This window comes from Sturnira hondurensis, unplaced genomic scaffold (assembly GCF_014824575.4).
Source record: "Sturnira hondurensis isolate 20B ecotype Veracruz unplaced genomic scaffold, ASM1482457v3 Scaffold0019835, whole genome shotgun sequence".
Classification (NCBI taxonomy): domain Eukaryota; kingdom Metazoa; phylum Chordata; class Mammalia; order Chiroptera; family Phyllostomidae; genus Sturnira; species Sturnira hondurensis.
The window spans coordinates 5,206,325-5,228,398 of NW_028092466.1; the positions used below are offsets into that span (position 1 = coordinate 5,206,325).

General features: G+C 53.4%; 3 protein-coding genes across 6 annotated transcripts; all 3 read right to left on the minus strand.

Annotated features, from left to right (window-relative positions):
* Positions 1–878: 878 nt before the first annotated feature.
* On the minus strand, positions 879–4,360 carry TMEM95 (transmembrane protein 95). Of its 3 annotated transcripts, XM_037028135.1 has the most exons (7): positions 3,981–4,360; positions 3,703–3,759; positions 3,419–3,499; positions 3,288–3,308; positions 3,062–3,142; positions 2,669–2,955; positions 879–1,227 (listed from the first exon to the last, which is right to left on the minus strand). In XM_037028135.1, exons 1-6 carry the CDS (start codon positions 4,147–4,149, stop codon positions 2,864–2,866), a joined length of 501 nt encoding a protein of 166 aa, XP_036884030.1. In that variant the 5' UTR covers positions 4,150–4,360; the 3' UTR covers positions 879–1,227; positions 2,669–2,863. The 3 variants fall into 3 exon arrangements, 1 of the variants encoding a protein (XP_036884030.1); XR_005063938.1 differs by lacking the exons at positions 2,669–2,955; positions 3,062–3,142; positions 3,703–3,759; positions 3,981–4,360 and having other exon boundaries at positions 3,419–3,539; XR_005063937.1 differs by lacking the exons at positions 2,669–2,955; positions 3,062–3,142; positions 3,288–3,308; positions 3,703–3,759; positions 3,981–4,360 and having other exon boundaries at positions 3,419–3,539.
* Positions 4,361–4,442: 82 nt separating this feature from the next.
* Positions 4,443–6,632, minus strand: KCTD11 (potassium channel tetramerization domain containing 11). The gene has a single exon (XM_037028136.1). It carries the CDS (start codon positions 6,444–6,446, stop codon positions 5,748–5,750), a length of 699 nt encoding a protein of 232 aa, XP_036884031.1. The 5' UTR covers positions 6,447–6,632; the 3' UTR covers positions 4,443–5,747.
* Positions 6,633–7,862: 1,230 nt separating this feature from the next.
* ACAP1 (ArfGAP with coiled-coil, ankyrin repeat and PH domains 1) lies at positions 7,863–21,058 on the minus strand. Of its 2 annotated transcripts, XM_037028132.1 has the most exons (24): positions 20,968–21,058; positions 19,807–19,943; positions 18,411–18,688; positions 17,821–17,878; positions 15,021–15,140; positions 14,741–14,794; positions 14,597–14,655; positions 14,172–14,355; positions 13,999–14,043; positions 13,789–13,884; positions 13,604–13,678; positions 13,397–13,506; positions 12,377–12,428; positions 12,181–12,281; positions 11,721–11,844; positions 11,411–11,622; positions 10,679–10,748; positions 10,461–10,555; positions 10,193–10,362; positions 9,459–9,631; positions 8,934–9,043; positions 8,729–8,839; positions 8,347–8,396; positions 7,950–8,050 (listed from the first exon to the last, which is right to left on the minus strand). In XM_037028132.1, exons 3-24 carry the CDS (start codon positions 18,461–18,463, stop codon positions 7,950–7,952), a joined length of 2,223 nt encoding a protein of 740 aa, XP_036884027.1. In that variant the 5' UTR covers positions 18,464–18,688; positions 19,807–19,943; positions 20,968–21,058. The 2 variants fall into 2 exon arrangements, with proteins under 2 accessions (XP_036884029.1, XP_036884027.1); XM_037028134.1 differs by lacking the exons at positions 19,807–19,943; positions 20,968–21,058 and having other exon boundaries at positions 7,863–8,050; positions 18,411–18,463.
* Between the last annotated feature and the right edge of the window lie 1,016 nt (positions 21,059–22,074).

Here is a 22,074-nt window from a genome sequence, read left to right on the forward strand (position 1 = left end):
GCTTCAGGGACATGTTGGGGTTGGGTTCTGAGAAACCTTACAAAGATAGATCACTTATTGGTGAGAAGCAAGCAAGTGGCATGAAAGGAAGAGGATATCCATGACATGCTGGCACTGCCATTAAGCCTGGGAGAGATCACAAGAGGGTGGTGGGGCGGGAAGGAAGGTGGGTTTGGATGTGTGGAGTCCGAGTGCCCGTGAGGCAGTCCAGTGAAGATTCCAGGTTGATCTGTGTTTGGACAGGTCTGCCCTGAGGGCGAAATAAGACAGGGGAGCTGCTTGCTCATGGAGAGCCTTGAATGTCAGGGTAAAGGGCCAAAGCTATATCCCATAGATAAGAAAGAACTAGGAAGTAGGGAAGTTTTTTTTTCTTTTTTGAATCCTCACCTAAGGATATGTTTTAACTGATTTTAGAGGGAGAGAGAAACCTCAATTGGTTGCCTCCAATATGCATCCTGATCAGGGATCAAACCTGCAACCCATGCATGTGCCCTGACTGGGAATCGAACGCACAACCTTTTGGTGTACGGGATGAAACTCCAGTCAACTAAGCTGCCTGGCCAGGGCTAGGGGAGATTTTAACTAAGAGATTATAATGGCTAATGATTAATGAGGGCTCATTACATGTTGGGCACAGTCCCAACTATTTTATATGAACTTATTTGGACCTCATGGTAATCCTGTAAGATGAGTACTGCTGCATTTCATTGAGTTTAAGATGTCATCCGTTGTAATATATATCATTATGCTATGGCATGTCTTCAATTTAAAATGGACTCTTCAAAGATGTTAAAATGTAAACAGGAAAAATAAGAATCAGTGAAAACAGAATCACTGAAACACACAATCTGCATTTAAAATATGAAGAAACAGGAATCAAGAAGTTAAATAACTTGCCCAAGATTCACTAAGAGACAGAGCCAGGATCTGAAGCTCCACTCCAAAGCCCAAATTCTTAACCATCATTTGATGCTCGACAGGAGGTTGTGAGCATGTGGAGTTTTAAGACCAGTGTGGTCCCTGAGGGTGCAATGAATTTGAGGGGAGCAGGCAAAGTCAGATGGCATATCTGGCAGACAAGTTCACGTGAGATGGTTCTAAAGCCGGCTGGGCGCCATAGGGTGGGAGGTGGGGACAGATCTGGTAGAAGTCCTTCACAAATAGGCAGAAGTGGTTGATTCACTGCATGCTGAGTGTGAAAACAAGAACAGCTCCCATATGTTGAACCTGGGAATAAAGGTACAGCGTAAGAGAGTGCAAGGCAGCCAGTGCAACCCAGAGGAGAGCTGTGCTGCCTGGGCAGCCAGGAGGAGCAGCTGCCCACACCAGCTTGGGCACTGATGCTGTCTGGTGTGTGGTGGGCACTCACTAAGTACTTGTCAAATGAGTGGATGAATGAGCTGTTGTATGATCTTGGGCCGATTGTAAAATCTTGCTGTATGATCTCTGGGTCATGTGTGTGTGTGTGTGTAATGCCGGGTTTGGACTAGAACATGTAAAACAACATGGAAGGGCTCTCCTGAAAGACACAGGCATTTCTCTCCCATCCCAGGACCTTTATGGGTACACCCTAACCAGTGGTTCCCACCTGGCTGTAAGTTAGATTAGCCAGGCCTCATAGGAGACCACTAACCTCAGAATCTCTGAAGATGGGATCCAAGCATGGCTAATTTGTAAAGCTTCCCAGGTAACTCCAATGTACCGCTTGTTGAGAACCTTGACCCTGGAGCCTCTAAGTACCCAATTTGAAAACCACTGAGCCAGGTGAGGGCCAGGATCCCTTCTGGGGCTAGGCCCTGTGGTTGATGACAGGCGTCTCTTTTCTTGTCTCATCTCTCATGAGACAAGAAAAGCCAAACTCCTGACAGCCAGGGGAAGAAACACCAGGCTTGCTCAACCATGTACTATTGACGTTTTGGAATGGATAATTCCTTGTGGAGGAGGACTCTCCTGTGCATTTCAGGATGTTGAGCAGCATCCCTGTTTCTCTCTACCCACTAAATGCCAATAGCATATCTGCCCCCAATCAAAGCAATCAACAATGTCTCCAGATGTCCCCAAATGTCTCCTGGGGTGCAACCCCCCCCCCCCAGCAGAGAACCAGTGTGCTCATTGAGTGTCCTGTCCTCCCGCCCCAGTCGCAGACAGAGCCCAGGCAGGGGTGGAGGCCATTTCACAACAAGTTTACTTGGGCCTGGCAGGAGGGAAGCCTTTGTGGGAGGCCAGGGCTTCACAATGTTAAATGGAGGGAGAGCACGCCAGCAGACTGACTGATGTGGTCTCACTCAGAGAGGGAGGGAGTTCTCCAGAACACTCATTCCCGGATTCCCAGTCAGTCACAGGAGAGCCAAGAGTAGCTTCTGGGGCAAACAGGCCCCGCTTTTACGGGAACGGGCGGAAAGAGGTGTGGGAGTGGCAGTGTGTGTGGAGGGGATTCTTTCCTTCTGTAGATATTTTCCTGGCATTGGTGACTGCCCTATCCGATTGGGTGAGGGCAGGCAGGAAGAAACTTTCCAGCTGTGGTTGCCCGGGTTCCTGGAGGCCCTCTGACAGTGGGATTGTAGGGACATCTGACTTTCAGAGTCTGGAAGACTGAATCTCCGCGGCTGGAACCAAGGGGCTGGCTACCCCCCTCAAGGGAAGTGGAAGTTGTGGGTACACTCCTTACAGCTGGAGGCTGGGATCTGTCAGCATCCTCATAAGTCCCTTTTTGCTTCAAGGAGGTGGAACCTGAGGGAAGATGGCAGTGGGAGGTCTGGGAAGGGAAGGGAGGGGGATTGGCGGGGAAAGAGGAAGGATGGGTGGTGGGAGGTACTGGGTGGGTCAGAGGCGGTGAGACTGTTTCCTGCCCTTATTCCCCAACTCACTCCACCACAAGGCTCAGGACACCCAGGAACAGGACAGTTCCGAAGACAGAGAGGACCAGAATCCTGGCTTCCCAAAGATCGTGACTTCCTGCAGGGAACCCAGGAAACAATGAAAGAGGACCCCACCCTTGACACTGGGGGAACTTAGGAGCTCAGAGATCTGGGTGAGGTGAGGCAAGGTGGGGAGTAAGGACCTGGAAAGCAGCGTTTTTGGGGCCAGCAGTGCACCTCAAAGCCCCGGCAGGTGGAACAGTTGTACAGGATGGTGCTGCCCCCTGCAGGAGACAGCAGGACCAGAGCTGGGCGGGGGAAGCCCAGACTCCACCCTTCCAGAGGATCCCACGGGCTCTTGCTATCTGCCAGGCTCTCCTCAGGTACCCCGAACCCCTTGTCCTCACTACCCTTTCCTTTTCTACTCACAACAGGCAGGAGTGCAAAGAGCTGAAATGAAAGACAAGGAGCGGGGTGGGGGAGGCCTAGATGAGCAGTTCAGCCACATAGCCTTTTGCCCAAGATCCTAGGCACCCCTTGATCCCTCCCCCTACCAGTACCTTCTCTAGTGTACTCAGGAAGCTTGGTCTTTTGAAGCCATTGCCAATATAAAGGGAGTGAGGAGAAAGACCTTTTGATCTCTGGGGACGCAGAAGCAGCCATTTGCCCAGGGCCACAAGAGTACCAGGTGACAGCCACCCTTTCACCCTTTCACCCAGCACCCCCTAGGCATGCCGTCCTGTCTCCAGCGGCCCCCCCTTCCTTGCCTGCCCAGCTCCTCCCTCCCATGCCCCGCCTTGGTGCCCATCCAAGCTCTTTGATTGAGGTTCCCCAATGACCTCACCCATGACCCTCAGGACTCTGTGAGTCTTCTCTGTGACTTTGTTCATGGACACCTCATCTGTGGAGATGGGCAAGGACCAGAGAGTTCCTCACCAGCCCAGAAGATTCTTGACTTTCCCAAGGTCCAAAGAAGCTCTCCCAGAGGGAGAGGTCAGTGAGTCCAGGGAGGGCTGTGGACTGAGGTGACAGCTGAAGGGCACATCTGGGAAGTCACATGTTACTTTGCTTGGGTCAGGGGGTTGACTGTTGATGGGCTCGTCCCTGGATGTGCAGACTTACCTAAGGCAAAGCCTGAGAAGTTCCAGGAGGCCTCACAGTCCTTCCACTGGGCCTCCATCTGGCTACAGAGCTGTGCCAGACGGCCCGACAAGTCATGGGCTGGGAGGCGGCAGAAGACACAGGCCTGGGCAGCTGCCAGGAAAGCCCCACCAAGTACCAGCATCCACATGAAGCCCAATGGGAGGTGCTGGAGGGGAGCTGGCCCCACCTGGGCTGTGAAGGCTCTATGATCCTGGTTCTAGCCCTTTGCCTAGAATGTTGTAGAGTGTTCCAGAACAGCCGGAGGTTCTAGAGCATTCCAAAATAGTGCCACGGCTCCATTCCTGGCTGGGGTAAACCTGGGCCCAAGGAACTGAGGACCAGGAGAAGACATCTCTAATAGGAGAGGGGCAGAGAAAGCAGGACTTTCTCTGCAGCAAGAGGGACAGCACCCCCAACATGGCCCTCAGCAGCCTTTACAAGTTTGTGGTTCCAAAAGCAACTTTATTTTTCTTCGTGTGAGTGATAAATAATAAGTGACTCCCAGAGAAGTTGTTCATGATTATTCCATCTCTTCAGTGATGCAGAAATCCCATCCTTTCCCATATCCTCCCCGACTCTCCCAAACTCTTCCCTTCAGCTCTTCTCTGCCTTGGGCAGCCTTGGGTCTTTCCTCAGCAGTCTCCTAGCAACAGGCCTATGATTGCCTTAGCAACCAATAATGCTATAAAGGCCTCCCAGGCCCTGCTAAGCCCGTGATTTCTCTTACCTCTCTCACCAGGAAGATCCTAGTGACTCAAATCCCAACCGGCTCTGCCTGCACATGTGGTAATGTAAATGCACATGTGTGTGTAAACACACATGCTGCTTGTGGTTAAGCTATTAATTCTCAGTCTACTCACACCCATAGACACACCCAGTACCCAAACGATTTCTTAACCCCACACAGGCCTGGACATGTAGACTACAGAAAGGCTAGCACACACACCACTGCCAGCAACACGGATGGGAGCCAGGACATCAGAGGCTCACACGTCAGTCAGACACAGGCTGACACACATCCACACACGAAGGAAGTAAGGCCAAGGCCCAAGAAGATGCCATCCTCCTTCCCATGGCCAGCTCCACCATCAGTAACAGATCCTTTAAAACACTTGGATCTCCAGAGGAATGCTCTACCCCATAGTTAGTGGGGATTCTCCTAGATCCCTTACACCAGCCTAGAGTGGGGTGTAGCCTTTCTGTCTCCCTTAGTAAGTGGCTTGGGACACAGCAAAGAATCTCTCTTCCCATGTTCCAGAGTGTTCTGGCTTCTCAGAGTGTTCAGGCCAGGCCACTCAGTTCCAGAAGGAGAAGTCACAGTCCAGGAGACCACATTAGAGCAGTGCCAAGTTCCTCTTCCTCCCAGACCTCAGTGTTCCTGCATGGTTCTGCTAGGCCCAGCATAGGCAGAGAAGTGTCCCCACTTTTCCAGGCCCCTGAATACTGAGCTCCAACCAAGGTCTCCAGCTTCAGGTGAGAACAAGCCAGGGGAAACTTCCCCATCCCTCCCAGCATTGGCACCAGTCCATACCCTCTGTAGAACTTGTGAGCCCTCCGTGGGCTTGGGCATGGGAAGTCCTGTCCACATCCGGGCTCCAGTCAGGTGCAGTGGGACCTCTGGCTCTCACAGCCCCTAAAGCAGAGCTAGGGAGAGGCTTTGGGGAAAATTTGTCCCCTTTGCTCTCTCTTCTTTTCCCCCTCCACTCCCCTAGAGTCAAACTGAGGGCAGTCTTCGCAGCTCTCAGCTCAGTGCCGGACAAAGCGCAGAGATCTGGAATTGAGCAGGTCTTCAGGGTCAGGGAAAACAGAGTCTAGCCGGAAGCCATGCTCCAGAGCCACCCGCAGCACCTCCTCCAGGAAGCCCGGAGTGCCCACCACTTCGCGTCGCTCTCCTGGCCCCCCAGTCCAGAGTGGCTGCAGCCCCAGTCTCCTGTACTCCACTTCCGGCAGTTCCATGGGGCGGGGGGCCCACTCCAGACGAAAGTGTGGTCCTGCCTCTACCCTCTCCTCACTGGCCACACCAAATCGGGCCCTCATGGCACCCAGACACTCTGGGTCGGTGCAGAAGAGGTTGGCCTGGAAGATGTCCACCTGGGCAGAGCTCAGCTCATAGTGATGTGGGCCCTGGCGAGCAGAGAAGTGCACCAGGCGGGGGCTACAATCTACATCTGCGTGGAGGAGGGCAGCTGTGGGTGCAGGGGCACCCTGAGAAGCTTCCAGTTCCCGCAAGGCATCTAGGAGGGGCCGGATTTGGTAGAAGTCAGCCTCTGCCCTGAGAAGGGCTGTCTCCCCATATCCTAGGGGCAGGTCCAGGCGGCCCAGCCGCAGGAAATTAAGAATGTGCCGGAAGGCCTTGCCATCTCGGTCTATGAAGTAGTAGCCGCCTCCCTGGGGGTTGAGGCTGGGGGGAATGGAAGTGCCAGCCCTAAACATGGCCCCCAACATGGAGTCTGGGAAGCGAGTCAGGGTCTCCAAAGTAGTGGAATATAACGTGCCCCCCACATTCAGGGTCACGGGGCCCCCAAAGGAGGGGGGTGAAGAGGGCACAGGAGGAGGGGAAATTTTGGGGAGTACTGGAGACACCGGAAGAGAAGAAAAGGCAGAACTTCCTGGGTGTGCAGAATTGGGTTGTAAGTTTCAGACTCTATGCTGGAGGCACTGGCTGGAGTACAAGGCAGCAAGATTTGGGGCGCACCCTAGCTACCTTGGTGGTGCGGGATGTCTTCCGGGCACAGAAACGCCCAAAGGTTTGGAGAACGGATGAAAAGAGCACAGAAAAGACCATGAAGAAGAGAGGTTTAGGTCCAGACGCATTCAGTTCTGGGTGGTCTGAGATTCCTTTCTGTGGTCTTTAGATAGTGGCTTTCCGGAATCTAACCAGCAGGTGACGGTCGAGCACAAGGCTGACTCTTAGAAGGGTCCAGCTTCCGAGTTCTCAGGCAGATCGCTGTCTCTGTGAACGAGCTCACGCAGGGTTCCGGGGCCAGTCACTGGCCTGGTCTTGGCCTGGCTCCGGCGCGGGTTCCAAGAGATGGAGGCGGGGCTCCCTGGAGCTGATGGCGGAGGTGCCTCTGAACCCGCTGGGGAGCGAGGATGCACCCTAAGTCGTAGCTGCGATTGTCCAAGGACTCTGATAGAAGCGTCCGGGAGTCTCGGACCCGGGCGCCACCGCCTTAACGCCTTACCGGGGTGCCTCGGCAGCTGCTGAAGTCCTCTTCGCCCCCACAAGTGGCCGATGGGCTGCAGCCCCTGGTCCTTTAAGAGACAGCTCCGCCCACCGCCCCCGTGGGGCACGCAGGGCTCTGGTGGAGGTGGGAGCTGAGAACAGCGAACTGGAGACACTGGGAGGATGGGCTGGGCTGCGGACGCAAGCGGAGGTGGGGTCCAGAGGGTGACTCCGGTGGCGGCGCTTCGCGTCCCTCCGGATGTGGCCGCGACGGCCTCACGGGTCTCAGGTGTGCCAGACCTCACGTCTGCAGCTCCCTGGGGGCGGGAGTCCCCAACCTCGCCACTCTGAGGAAACAGAGGCGCGGCCTTCCGGGGCTCTGGGACCGACAGTTTCCTCCTTCTCTTTCCAGTGGAGAATTTCTGAGGGGGCGGGTGCTGAACCACCGCATTCCGGGGAGGTTTCTGGGTCGGGGTGGCCTAGCCAGTCTCTCCAGCCCGGCCGGCCGGACGCCAGCTCCCCAAAGAGCCCCGCCCCAGGGCCGCCCTGTGCTAGGGCTGAGGCCACTCCACTGCCTGAGAATCGCCCTTAGTATGACTCCAGCTGGAAAACTCACTTCCATTCTGCATCCCGGGAGCTACAGCGACCAACCCCCTGCGGGCCCGGAGGTGGCGCCCAATAAATGAACTACGAAGGGAAGAGCAAAGCACAAAGACTTTAATGGCCACAGGCTGGTGGTGGGTTAGGAAGGGTGGGGGGCGTAGGACCTCAAAGGCCTGGAATCAAAGCGTGTGGAGGTCGTAACTACGCCGGCTCAGCTTCTCTGGGTCGTCGGATGCCATGAGGGAGAAGTCACGGAAGATGTCGAGATATGTCTCGTCTCCTGAGGGGAGGGAGGAAGGGCTGGAAGGGGGGACAGTTGGTCACCTAGTTCAGGGGAGTATGCTGAGAACAGCGGGTGAAGGAGACACCTGAGCTCAGGGCAGAGCCCTTGCCTTTTCTGTTTTGAGGCTCTGTTTTGAGGTGTGTGGAATATGCACAATATGTTTGTATTTACTGAGTAAATAAATACTAGACTTAATCAGTGAAGCTGGACATTAGGGGTACAGGTCACCAGGGGCCAGAAGCCCAGAGTTACAATGATGAGCCAGGTGAGGGTGGGGTAGAGAGGTACTTTACCTGCCTGGCCCTGGGCAGCTTCAACCTCTCTCATCTTTGCCAATCGGAGCCTAAAGGGGAGGGAGTTAAAAAATGAATGACAATCTAAAGCACACCAAACCCCCACCCTAACTTCCTGTCCTTTGAGCTGGGTTGCTTATTCATCTGTTCACCTAACAAAGTTGATGCATGGTGACTCTCAGGATGAGCTCACCATCCTTGTACCCTGCCCACCTAGTCCCTACTCCACACCCCACTTAGCACGTTGGAGCATCATGTTGATTGCCTGATCCAAGAGCTGACCCCTCCCTTCCCCAGGCTTTCCTTGACTAGTTGGGTTCTTGGCATTAGCCACACCCATTTGAAAGGTGCACACACTAGCCCCGCCCCTCGGCATCCTTACAGGGTAACGATGTCAGCATTGGCTGTTTCCATGGCAATGGTCAGAGGGTCTCTGCCTTCAGAGTCCTGGGCTCCCAGGTCAGCTCCCCGTTTCAAGAATAGGCAGGCCAGTCTAGAGAGGACAGCCAGATTCAGTAAGCAGCTCACCCCATCTGGAACCTTCCTCCCCAAGGCCATCATCACTGCCACCCAGAGATGAGAGCTACCCAGTGTGGCCAAGGATGGTTGCGTGGTGGAGCGGGCCCCGGCCATGGCTGTCTGCTTGGTTCACATTCGCCCCGTTCTGGAGAAGAAATTCACAGGCCAGAAGAGAATTCTACATAGAGAAGTGGAGAATGAGGAGAGAGAGTGGCATCTTTAGAGGCAGATTTATAGATTTTTAGATTGGGGTCAGTTCGGAGGGTGGGGTGTGGGATTAGGAGTTTAGGGCCACAGCTAGGTGTCAGGCTCTGCTCTAGCTCTTTACATGTATCCATACATTATATCCACAGTACAACCTAATGAGGTATGGGATCCCTATTTCACAGATGAGGAAACTGAGGCAGAGAAGTTCATAAATATAAGTGGTGAGAACCTAGATTCAAACCCAGGTTGTCTGCCTCCAAACCACACACTCTTAGCAGTCTCTATTGGTTATCACTCCCTATGGGGTGGGGGGACGGGTAAGAAGGTCAGAAGTAGGGAAGAAGAGGAGTCTTAGGGTGGTGAGGGGAGGTTGGCAAGACCCTCACAGCAGCTGTGGCCTGGATCAGTGGTGTGGCATTCTCCCGCCCCGTGTTGACCCAGTTGACATCAGCTCCGTGGGCGAGGGCATCAGCCATGGTGGGGAGAGATGGAGGATGCCCAGCAGCTCGAAACAGCAGAGCCCCAGGGTGCAGGCTAACCAGATCATCAGAGGGTGGCTCTGTTAGGGGGAATCACTTTTGAGTCTGGGAAGAAAACCTTCAGCAAAGGCCCCCTGATACAGTAATGGGGTAGGTCCCTTCTCAGTTGTAGGGAGGCCTTCAAGATTCTGGGGCTGCTGTGGAAAGTGGAGGTATGTGTGAGTATGGTGCGGGGCCCCTAGGGCTGGGGAGCATCAGTTCACCTCTTCTTGTTCAACCACTCTGACTGGCTGGGATGTTGTGGGTGGCTTGACTCACTGAAGGTTCACCTCAGCTCTCTCGGCTCCTCCTGCTCTAGCCAAGCACACCGCCTTCACAGGCCTTTGGAGACCCTAGCCCATTCTCAGTTCCGACTTTTCTCATGCAGATGACACCCTTATACAGCCTCCCGCCTACTCCCAGCTCCATGATCCTTCCCATTCTTCACTCTTACCCCCAGAACTCTCACCTTATAAAACCAGTGCTGGTGGCCTGTCTCCTCCAACAGTCTCAAAGGGCTTTATGCTCTGAACCACCCCACCAGGTTGGCATAGTGCTGAGCAGACAGCAGGTGCACAGTGAATGCCCAACCAACCCTATACCTTGCTTGGCTCTGAAGCTCCCTGGCCGGGGCTTAATGGAAGGCTTTGGGGGCACAGGAGGCTGCCCCCTTGGGGGCCCTCGGCCACCTCTTCGCCCTCGAATCTCAGGAAGCTTAGTCAGGAACTTCTTCTCTACGTATTTGGCATGAATCCAGGCCTCCTTCTCCTGCCTGGAGGGGAGAAGATGGGGACAGTCTTCCCTTCTCCCATTCTAGGCCCCCTTCCCTCCCACAAAAGGGGCAACCCCAGCCCCTCCCCCCAGCCTCACCGGGAGCAGCTGGGTCCTGGCTTCTTAACAGCCATGGCCTCCACACGGGCCTCATAGATCTGGTTGATGACTACGTTTCCCAGCTCGCACATAAGCTTCAGGCACAAAGGCAGAGGCAGACAGTCAGGTAGGGTGGGGGTGGTACCTGAGCCTTTAGGGCTCTGCAGCCCTGTCCTCACCCCACCCTACCCCCAACTTTTCATAACATCCCAAGTCACCTTCACTAGTTCCGGCTCCCACGAGTCAAGTGTCAGAGACCGGACTTTGGAGAAATGAACTCCAAGGCTCCTGGAGGACCAGAGTGAAAGTCAGGCCCTGTGTGAGGCAGCAGCTGGGGGAGCTGCCACTGTGCCTGAAAAGACTTGAAGACAAGACCCTGCATGGAGGCTGCACAGAGGCACTGGGCCAAGAGGCAGCGGGGCAGCTGGGGCCATGTAGCCTTGATCTGCATCTGGCAGGATCCTGTCTATTCACTATCCTCTCTCCCTTCTTCTCCTACATATCATTTTAAGGGACTCATCCCCTCTACTCACCTTCCTTCTTTCTTGGCATTTTGGTCTAGACAACTCTTTCCCACCATTCCCCTTCCCTCCTACCAGACTGACTCAGGGTGAGGGCCGTACAGACTTGCCTTACAATCTCTCCTTTCTGCTCTTCATTGGCTCACCCATCCTCTGCAGCCCTGACTTCATACCTCCTCCAATTAAGCCAATAAATTACTCTGGGTATCCCCCTACCCTATCTAGACCAGGACACTGAGAGGCTGAGCCCACCTCCACCTGTGCCCCACAGGCTCAGACAAGGCCTGTGCCCAGTGACAGCCAGAATCTAAGGGAGGAAGCCAGGGCAAACTGAGAAAGGAGGAGCCTGAGCGATGGGCTGTATCTTGGTTCTCCCTACCACTGCAGCCAGAAGGAATGGGGCCCATGCTTGGGGCCTTGGGGAGTGACCTGTGGATGCCAGAGCACTGAATGCAGAGAGTGACACCAAGGTTGATGCTGGCCCACTCAGGGGCTGGTTCCCGGCAGTCGCAACACTGGGCATTGCCGTCCACACTCTGCACCTGAGCTGCCACATGCCCCACTCCGCCAGGTTCCCTTCCTCTGGTCATCCCACCAGAGCCCAGGGTGGCAGCAGAGCCGATGACCAGGTGTCCTGAGCCCTGGAGCAGACAGGAGAAGAAAGAGTGGCTATGGGGCCTAGGGGAAGGGCTATCCTATCCCCTGGGAAGCCTGGCCCTGAACCGCCATGTTAAGGTACCTGGCCTGGACCCCGGGGGCTATCATCAAGGTGAGCCTGGCTGAAGGCAGTGGCAATGCTGCTCTGCACAGCACTGATCCACAGCTGCAGGAGGCGCTCCGAGTCAGCCTGCAGGAGGCAGGACCTGGGCAGGAAAGGGGACAGAGAGCATGGAGGGGTCTGAGGCCTGGGGAGCCTGTGGCGGGATAGGCAGGCTGACATTCAGTTAGTATTCAACTGGTACCAGTCATACTGAAATATTTCTGCACCAATAGGTAATATCTTTCTAAATACTGCCATCACCCTATACCCTCCCCCGGCCCCTGCTACCCCAGGATCCAGCTGCCAAAGGGTTAATGCCTGGGGCTGCATGTGGGGCCTCCAGACCCCTGCTCCAGGGATGTCTTTGTGACTGGCTCTACCTCCCCAGCTGGTAAAGATTTAGAGAAGTTAGAGCATCACCCCTGGGGACTGCACTCACTTGCTGGGGGATACCACCTCAAAACAGAACCGCCTTTCTGAGTCAGGGCAGAGCTTCACTGTGCAGAGACGCAGGTCGTCCACCACCACGGTCACAGGGTCCTGACAGGGGGAGGTGACATGGAGGCAGATGTCCAGCCAGGAACAGCAAGGGCTGAGTGTCCCTGGGCCTGGGCCTCCAGCACCCAACTACCCACCTTGTACTTCTTCTGATAAACCAGTTGGTTGCTCTGAATAGTAAACCAGCGTCTGGAGGGGGTGGAAGTAGAGTTTGGACACAGGCAGTGTCAGGATAGGGTTGGGACAGGGACAGCAGAGGGTCTGTGTCCTTTGCCCCATAAGGATCTTGCGGAGAGGAGAGACCTGGGCTGATGTCCCATGAGATGTTCCAGAGGGGGGTGGACAGTCGTGCAGACTGTCTAAACGGTACTACTGTTCATATCTTGGACAACCCAGATTTGATATATCTATGAAGACAACTTTCTAGCAGATGACAGTAAAATGCTTTTCCTAATCAAATAATCCAGTGCTATAATTTTTTTTTTTTGGCAAATGGCAGTATCTTGGGGAAGGGGTTCAGTGTATTGGGGCAAGAGCCCATATATGATCTAAGGTGCACAAAGATCCCACATGGGCTGGCAGTGGCCCCAGAAGGGGAAGGAGTTGAGTCTGAGCAGATGGCCATCCTGTTCCCCACCCTGCGATGGCTCCTCATTATCCTCGGGGCGGAGCCCAATCCCTCCAGAAGCTGACGAGGCCCTAGGATAATTCACACCCTCACTGGTTCCAACTTCATCTCCTACCACTTCCTCCTCCCTTCCTCTGTCCACACCCATACCTTCCTCTCTGTTCTTCTAACAGTGCAGGCTGCTCAGGGCCTTGGCCAAGCTGGCTCCTCCTTTGGCCTACAACATTTCCCCCCAGAAGTCCTCTAAGTATTCACGCAGAAGTCACCTTCTCATGTGGCCTACCCTGACCACTCTATTTAAAACTGCAATCCTTCCTCAGCAGTCCACACCCCTTGCTTTATTATTTTATTCCACCATACCTTCCAACATACATTTACTTAATTATTATACTATTGTTTCTCTTTGCTCATGGAATGTAAGCTTTCTGAAGTCAGAGGTTTGTCTTTTTTCCTCATTGTGCTTAGCATACCATAACTCAAAAAACAGTTAATTGGATGGGTTTGGCTAATTGGGGTATCCTCTCCTCACCTGCTCCAGGTTTTAAATGCATTGCTGGCCCGTTTGAAGAGATGGCCCTCCATGACTAGGCCACCAGGCCCCTCCTTTAGGCTTGGCTCTGGCTCCTCTCCACCCAGTTCCTGAGGGCACAGAAGGGTCAAAGGGCAACTTTGTGAGCAGAAAAGCATGCCTCCCCCCACCCCCACCCCGTCTCCCTCCAGCAGCCCCTGCCCTCACCTTCTGTTTCAGCAGTACATGTCTTTGCTCCATGTCCCTCTTCTCTCTGGCTGCATTCAAGACCAGCTGGTGCAACTGGGCATAGGAGGGGCATCTCAGATGGCCCAAGTCTCCCTGAACTAGGCCAGGAAAGTCACTTCAGAGCCCACTACCCTCTACCACCTGCCTGTTTAATGGGTCCCTACCTGGGCGCCCAGCTCCTTGCGATACTGGGCCAGCTGGCTCAGCTCCTCATGGCCCTGCTGAAAATGTGTAGCCTGGGCCTCCACCAAACGTAGCACCTGGGGTTAAGGTGGGCAGGGAGCAAAGCTAGGGAGGACCCTCAATATTTCCCTTTTCCCTCCTGTTCTCCATCAGTAGGCTCTCCCCCAACATGTACCGCCACTGCGACTCACAAATTCCATGATATCAAACTTCCTCTTGTCCTCAATCACATTGATCTGAGGGCCCAAAAATACCTCTGGTCAGTCTCGAAAACACAGTGCCCCTCCCAAGGCACACCAGGGACTCTCTAGCCTTGAGGTGACTGAGGCCCTGGTATTCCAAGAGGACTGGTGAGGGCAGGCACCTGCAGGGCATAATCCAGTGCCCGTCCCCGGTACCCAGCTCGAGCTGTCTTCAGAGAAGCTACTGCCTCTTCTGCCTCCTGGACCCGGCGCCGGGGGACCTCTGCATTGTGGGTAAGAGCAGCCTCCAGGCTCTCAGCACCTCGCCAGAAATCCCGACGAGCCTCTCGGAAACCCCGGAGACCTCTGGGGGTTGGGAGATAACCAGAATCACAGATACACCCACCTGCCCCTAGCAGAGAAGTCCTGAGAGACGGCCCGCTCACAACCTTTGAGTTAGTCTCTGCACAGTCAGAACTCCAAGGGGGATATTGGGATGGGGGATAGCATTCAGGCCACCAGAAACCCCTAGTCTCACAACTTCATTCAGGAAGGCCCCTGTGGTAACAGGAAGGGCTGGAGGACTAGTTTCCCTCCCAACACTCACTCCTTGACCAGGGTTTGGATTTGCTGCTGCAGCATATGCTGGGTGGCATCTAGAAGCTCCTGAGGAGAAGCAGAAATTGGAAGGTTGGAGTCAGGACCACAGCCAACCTTACTGCCCCGACCTGTGCTACCTAGCCCCTCTCACCGAGTGGCTGTCCAGCTTGTGGCTCAGGCTCTGAGTGAATTTGTCCAGACATTCCTGGGCAAGAAGAGGCAAAGAGAGAGAGAGAGTACCAGGTATGGGGACAGGTGGGGCCCTCCTGTCTTTAGACCCAGCCTGGTATGGCTGTTCTTGGATGGCAGCACCAGCCCTGCTCTGCCCTGGGACCTGCATACCCCAGATCAACCCTCCCCTGGCTTTCACAGGATCTCTCCTCACCTCAGACCCCATCCCACCATGAACTGGGCCCGGGCCCTACACATACCGCCATCATGGGCTCTGGTGGACCCAGGCGGGCCAGATCACAAATGCCAACAATGAAGGCACGGCCGGCAGTAAGGTAATGACGCCCACTTTCCAGGAGGCCATTACCCAGCTTGAGGAGCTAGGAAGCAACAGGGCAATACGGAGTCATGCCATGTGCCAACATAGTTGGTGGCAACCCCCACTCCTGTCCCATTTCCTGTCCCCTTCCTTTGGGCTGTCCCCTCTTCTTAGTTGGTATAAACCCTACAGTATTTGCCATCTGGACTTGTCCCACTCTGCACTCATTAAACATCCCCTCATAAACTTGATCAGTAGGCCACAAGCTCAGGGTAGCAATCGCATGCTAGGGGCCTCCTAAGGCCCGTTCTGTCTGGTCCAATTGACAAACAAGGAGGCTTGATAAACAAGGGGCAAGTGACTAACCCGAGGAGGGTTTCCCTGGGAGAACCAGGTGGCTGAGCCAGAAGCCAAAGTCAAGTCTCCTGACGCCTTGTTCCTGTTACCTGCAGGAACTGCATTGCCCCTGAGGTGACACCACATGGCTCTGGCCTGCGTCAGTGTACCTGGGATGGAGCAAGTAACTGTGGAGCCTGTCAGCTCGACCCCGTGAACTTTTTTGAACTGAAAACCACTTTTCAGAGCTAGTGAAGGCTTCAGGGAAATGGAGCTGGAGGTGGCTGGCAGGGTCAGTAATGGTCAGAAAACTGGTCATGATCAAGCCTTATCAGATGTCCCCATGGGGTGTCTGTGACAAGGCACAAGGACCCAGATGCTCACAACTCCATTGTGTGGCGTTGGGGAACTGAGTGTCCAGTTTTTCCTTATCCACGACCCTCTGCCCCTTTTATCTGGGTAAGAAACTTTCACAGGGCTTAACTAGTGGTGAACAGTGTATCCACACAATAGAATGGTTCACAGCAATGCAAAGGAATGAACTACTCATATATGAACTATTGATAATGAGGTACTGATACTATTAATACACACAATTTGAATAACTTCAAGGATGTTATTCTGAGTGGGAGGAAAAAGCCAATCTTGAAAGGTCACATACTGTGTGATCCCACCTATATAACATTCTAGAACTGACAGAAGTCAAGAGCTGGTGAACAGACTAGTGGTCATCACAGGTTAGAAGGGGGCGGGGAGGGCATCACCGAGACAGGTAGTGCAGAAGAGTTCTTTGTGGTGAGAGGAGTTTTGTATTCTGAATGTGATGCTGGTTATAAGAATCTATACACATGACAAAGTGTCACTGTATACACAAAAAAATTATACACAAAAAATTTTTAAAGAGTATATGCAAAACAGGTAAAATCCATGTAAAAGTCTGTGGGCAGTTCATTGCATCGTGCCAACACCACTTTTTTGGTCTTGGCAGTACACCGTAGTTATGTACAACGCTGCCACCACTGGGGGCAGCTGGGTGATGGGCGCGTGGGGCCTCCCTGTACTGTGTTTGTAACTTCCTGTGAATCTATAATTAACTCCAAGTGAAAAAGTTTAATTTAAAAAATATATGTAGACCCTGGCCGATGGCTCAGTTGGTCAGAGTGTCGTCCCATGATACCAAGGTTATGGGTTCGATCCCCAGTCGGGGCACAAGAAGGAATCAAGCAATGACTGCATAAATACGTGGAACGTATTTATGGGGAGATGTTTCTCTATCTCTCCCCTTTCCTCTAAAATCAATAAATAAAAATTTTTTAAATGTATGTATATATCAGTTAACCATCCTCTAACTTTCAGGCCATGGGAGAGCAAAAACAAAACATAAAAGTTCCTCATGACAATTATACTGTAGTGAGAAAAAGTACACGAGAAAAAAATTAGCAAAAAACGGCATGACAGACATATGCTTAGGTGACCCCCGATGATTCCTGCCCTTGCATAATTCCTACCCCTTGAGTGTGAGAGAGACCTGTGACCTGCTTCTAAGCTGTAGAATATGGTCAAGGAGACTGGATGGTGCCCCCGTGATTAGGTCACATCACATGGCAAAGATGATGACTCGCTCCTGCGATCACACTCCAGTGTATTGACACCATCTTGCCAGCACACATGAGGGAGACTCTCCTGCTGGCCTTGAAGGAGCAAGGTGCTATGAAGTAAACTGCCTATGGCAGGGGACCTGGTGGCCTCTAGGAATTGAGGGCATCAGTTCTGAAAACCCTGAGCCTCAGGTGAGACTGCAGCCTCAACTAACATCTTGATTGCAGCCTGTGAGACCCTGAGCAGAGGAGCAGCTAAGCTGTCTCCAACTCCTGCCCCACTGAAACTGTGATAAAAATGTGTGTGGAGTTATTACATTTGTAGTAATTGTTACAGAGCAACAGAAAACTAATACAACAAGTAAATATGTAACATCAGATTGAGATGAACACTGTAGAGAAAAATAGAGCCAGTGAGAGGGTGGGAGTGTGTGTACGCACACAGGCATGTACTGTTTCACACGCAGTGGCCGGGAAAGATCTCACTGACTTGTGTTTAGGTGTCTTACTGGTCTGTCCTCCTCCACAGTCAGTCTGTGGGCTCCCTGGGCAGAAATAATCTTGCTCTACCCAATAGCCCAGGGTTGACATAATGAAGGGCTCAAGAGCTGACAGGGTAAGTCCACAAATGAGACTTGTTTTCCAAGATCCTGAACTCCTTGAGGGTACAAATCCACTTTTCACTTCTCTGTAGCCCCCAAATATCTACCCTACATGATTAGCATTCATTAATCCCTGGGACTCATTCTCTGTCTCCAACTTTCTTCCTGGCTCTGCCCTTCTCACTTTAATCCAATTCTGAGTCACCTTTTCCAGGCGGGTCTCCAGCTCTGACACTTCGGCTTCCACCAGCTCAATAGAGGCTCTGGGAAAGGAAGGATGGTGTCAAGGCAACAAAGTTTGGATCCATCTGGTCTGTTCACCTTGGCAGGGTCACGTCAGGCATTGGGGTTAGTGGGTGGAGGGCATGGACAGAAAAAGCTGGTGGTTTAAAAAGGCCCACCCACCAGCCCTCTTCTGCTCGCTCACTCCACAGTATGGAAGCTACTATGGCCCAGGCCAGACCAGAGCAGGAAGGGTAGAAGAAGGGTGGATGTGGTGAGGGCAGGAAGTTGCTAACCGCCCAGAGCAGGTGCTGGGGGAAGGGCATGGGTCCCAGTGAGAGGAAAGATGGAATGCCAGCTCTGGGGGTGAGAGATTGGAAGCCCCCTCTGGGTTTGATAGCAGAGATACTCCTCTGGCCCACAAGTTGATCTGGTCCATTTGAGACCTACTCCCTGCCAGGACATCTGGCCTGGGGAAGGGACTCTGGTGTGTGTGTGTGTGTGTGTGTGTGTGTGTGTTTTGGGGGGTGTCAGACCACCTCGCCTCTGCCCCCAAGACCTGCACACACTTACCGGAAGCGGGGTGAGTCCTTAAGACACTCTTCAAAATCCAGCTTGACTGTCATCTCAGCTTGATCACTTCAGCCAGCGGTCCCCGGGGCCAGGCAGGTGGGGATGCAGGTGGAGGCACTCTCTGCCCCCCGGAGGGGCGTCGGTGAGGAAGGAGAAAAGGTTCTCTCCTCGATAGAGCCTGAGGTGGTCACAATTCTTTACCCCAAAGGGAAGGGGTGTCCTAGGAGAAGCTCTCACCCCACTCTTCCAGGCAGTGCTGGGAGGGGCAGAGGCGGGGCCTGGGCAGAAGAGAGGGGCCTGAGATCAGAGAAGCCGCAGCCACGCCCGCTGAGGCTCTCCACCGGCATCTTCCTGCTGGCAGCCAGTCTCTATCTGCTTCTTTCTCCTTTACTGGTAGAGTTTTGGGGGCCTGGCAGATATGAGTTCAAATCCTGGCTCTGTCACTTAGAGATTGGATGACCCTGGGGAAGCTCTCTGATTCCTCAGTTTCCCCATCTTCCAGATGGGGATGACAAGCCCTGCCTCCAGGGTTGTAAGAGTTACAGTAAAATATTAGTGAATTTATGGTTGACTGAATCATGTCAATTATTGTCACCCTGCTGCAGGTGGGCCTTTTCAGATTCTAATTGCTCAGACTACTCCGAGCTTTCTTCTCTGCTCTGGCTGCTAGTGGTTTCCTGTGTGTGAACTTCCCTTCTCTCCCCCCTCCCCTCTCTTCAGTGACTGAGCAGGTCCCTCTTGGGCCCCCAATTCACAGCACTCAGACTCCTGCTCTTCTTCTTTTTATTTTCTACCCCTAGGGTGCTGAAGGCAGAGGAAGGCTGGCCCCCATCCCATTTCTAGCTGGCTACATTTTCTGTTGCTTGGCTTCTTCCTCCTGAGTCCATCAAAGCCGTAGGGATTCATCTGGAGAGAAGGGGTTAGGTGAGTAGTTTTCTTACAGCAGGCATGAGATCTGGCTCATGTGACCCCCAGCCTCCCTAGAACCTACCCACGCCCTCTTTCCCTCTGTGGCTAGTGCAGCAATGATTTGGGGAGTTTGGGTTGCTTCTAGGTTCCCTCTCTGAGCTTTCTGGGCTTTAGCAGTTCAGCCCCTTGGATACCAGACATGGACACTAGGCAAACACTGCTTGGGACCCACTTTTTAGGAAGATAGGAGTGGGAGGAGAGAAGTCGGGGAGGAGGCTTGGGACCAGCAGATGGTGTCATGCTGGAGGGGGTTTCAACAACTTCTGATCCTCCCTGGTTTCTCTCTGTACAAATGTGGGGCTTGCACACCAGGATGGTTAGGGCCTTAGCATCTGGTGCCAATCTACTGGTCTGAGAGGATTGGGGGTTGGGGGTTGGGAGCTTGCCAAGATCCAGGTCCAGTGACATGGTGTCCTGGTACTCTCACCGAGCTGCAGTGGTGTCATTGTCACTGTCAGGGAGTTCTTGATGGCCTGTGATCCCGAAGAGGGCTTCCCGTGTGGTCCAGCAAACGGACCTCAGTTCTTATGGAATTCTTGCTTATCCAGTTTAGGCTTGCAGAGCCTGGAAGCATCACAGGATCAGGACTGGGGCATCTATCAGTCTCTTGGTTCTCAGCCTTCCCGCCCCCAGGCTGACCCAGCCCAGCTCTCACTGTCTGGCTGTTCACCTTCCATGTTTTCCTCAAGCTTTGGATGAGGACAGCACCTCAGGTATTTACCTTTGCTATAATACTCCTTTTGTTGCAGATCAGCCTCCTTGTCCAACATGATGATGGTGGAAGCTGGGGACTGATCTCTGAAGGTAGAGAAATCTGAGGAGTTACCCAAATTAATTTGAGTCTTATGGCCACGTAGGATGTCCAGGCCATAAGACTCAAACCACCCCCTAATCACAGGGGAGAAGCTCAAGCCCCAGGTTCTGGTCATACTTCTACTATCTCCTCCCATTTTAGAAAACCTTTAGTGACCTCTCTATCCCCCACAGGTCTCTTGGGTTTTCTGCTCCTCCTCACCAGCCAGACTTCCCTGAGGACTATCCTGATGGGGAACTCACTCCAGCTGCCTCTCTGTCTTCCCTGGGGTCACCTCCCAGCATTACCTCCCCCTCAGGCAGAGGGCCCTTGGCCAATCAAGGCCCATTGAGAAAGACAGGCTATGGTGGAGAAGGCTTTGGACTACAATTCCCTTGAGTCCCTGGGATCCCACCCTTGGGTTAGCTACTAACCCTTGGCTTCTAGGATGTGGTTCTTGGTCACCTGGCCAACCTCATCTTTGACTCCTCTGACCAGTCCTCCTGCGCAGCAGCCTCTTTCCACACACTTGGACCCTGGGTCCAGCACCGCACCCTGACCGCCACTGCCCAAACTTTCACTACCCTCACTGCTGTTCTTATTATTACCCAAGGGTAGGTTTTTCTTAGTCTTGAGGACATTTCCTTCACTGTAGTGTGCCTTGCAATGCTTCTCAAAATCACTGGAATCTGTGGGCCAGTTTAAGAACTCAGCTTTCCTGCCACGCTCTTGCTGAAGGTTCACTCCACTTCCCCATTCATTCAGTTCCCCCCCTTCCAACTGCCGCCACCTCACGTGTTTTGAGAAAGTTGTCTGAAGACCCTGAGCTTCTGTCATCACTGCCCTGGAGGACCTTGGGCCAGAAATTATCTGTTGTTGCAAACCTGAAGGGGGGAGGGAGTCTATTTGGGGACATCAAAGGGAGAAAACATTGGGGTCAGGTGATACACAGGGCCAAGCTGGCTGATTCTCCCACCTTGGCCTTGGCCTGCTGAAAAATGTAGTATCCCCCCATTTGCTGGGGCCAAAAGCAGAGATGGCTCAGAGTTCAGGAGTGGAGGGAGGAAGATTTCCTACATCCCTACTGACCTTGGATTCTCACCTCTCTGCCAGTGCCTCAGGAGTCACTGTGTGGGAAGGCCCTGCAACCAGGTTCTCAGCCTGCACAGGAGGGAGGAAGCAGTGCAGAGAGGGGGGACATCAGGCACTATCCAGTCTCTGAGGCCTCTCTGCCTCTTCCCCTGCCTGCCCCCCCCCCACCGCAGTCCATCCCTCCCTTTGAATAGTGAAGAGAGTGTGTGGGTTTAGGGGCTAAGCTGAAGGCTCAGCAACGTGTGGTAGGGTGTGCTGGGCTCATCCACCGTCATAGTTCCGTATCCTAGTCAGCTGGGTGGTAGGTGGCCATGATATTAATTTCATCCCAGGGCTGAGACTTTCTCCTGCGGTGGGGGAAGGACACAAAAAAGGGGGGATGGGAGAGGGGGACCTTCTAATAATCCCCTCTTTACAGTTCTCCCTAATTCTTTCAGTCATTCAAAAACTTTTTCTTCTACCCCTTTGCAGTTCCAGAGGTGGAGGCTGGGGATGGGGTCACACCTAATGATAACCACGTACTATGTAGTCACAATTTATCCTACCCGGTACTTGCTACTTCCAAAGGCTTGGAACTTCACATTCCCTCCTCAGTTGCCCTCACCCTACTGTTTTTGTTCTCAGGACTCTGCTCCTTTCCTCTTGGCCCTGCCCCCTCGAGTCTGGAACCCTCAGTTCTTTGCTGACTGCAAGCTGAGCTGTGGTCCTCACTTTTCCGCATGGGGGGATTTATGCATCACGGTGGAGCTGTTGGTTTTTAGGATGCTATGGGGCCGATCCTCAGAGGGTTTGTGGGAGTACAAGTTGACC